The following is a 261-nucleotide window of genomic DNA, read 5'->3' as shown; positions in this document are numbered from 1 at the left end:
GGCTGACAGGACGTCGGCTGTGCGCATGGAAACATCTTCCTCCTCTATCCATATCTTGGGGGGGGGCTGTAGTGGGTGTGTCCTGCTAGGCCCCTCCCACAGCTCCGCTCCCTGCACAGTGATGACATCACAGCTACTTTTACAGGGTAACACCCTCCATCTCTCTTTGTCTCCTCCCGACAGGCGCCAACCAGTACGATGAAGCCGCCAGTTACATCCAGTGTAAGTTCGAGGACCTGAACAAGAGGCGGGACAGCAAGG

General features: G+C 57.1%; 1 protein-coding gene across 1 annotated transcript in view; it reads left to right on the top strand.

Annotated features, from left to right (window-relative positions):
* Positions 1-261, top strand: part of LOC108803716 (guanine nucleotide-binding protein G(i) subunit alpha-2-like) — a 12,841-nt gene that overhangs the window by 12,504 nt on the left and 76 nt on the right. The window contains exon 7 of the mRNA XM_018575537.1: positions 184-222. Coding sequence (XP_018431039.1) covers positions 184-222 — 39 coding nt within the window. The remainder of the gene's footprint in view (positions 1-183; positions 223-261) is intronic.

This window comes from Nanorana parkeri, unplaced genomic scaffold (assembly GCF_000935625.1).
Source record: "Nanorana parkeri isolate BGI_ZX_2015 unplaced genomic scaffold, ASM93562v1 scaffold4084, whole genome shotgun sequence".
Taxonomy (NCBI): domain Eukaryota; kingdom Metazoa; phylum Chordata; class Amphibia; order Anura; family Dicroglossidae; genus Nanorana; species Nanorana parkeri.
The sequence above is the reverse complement of the archived record's forward strand: the minus strand, read 5'-3'. Positions and strand labels throughout refer to the sequence as shown.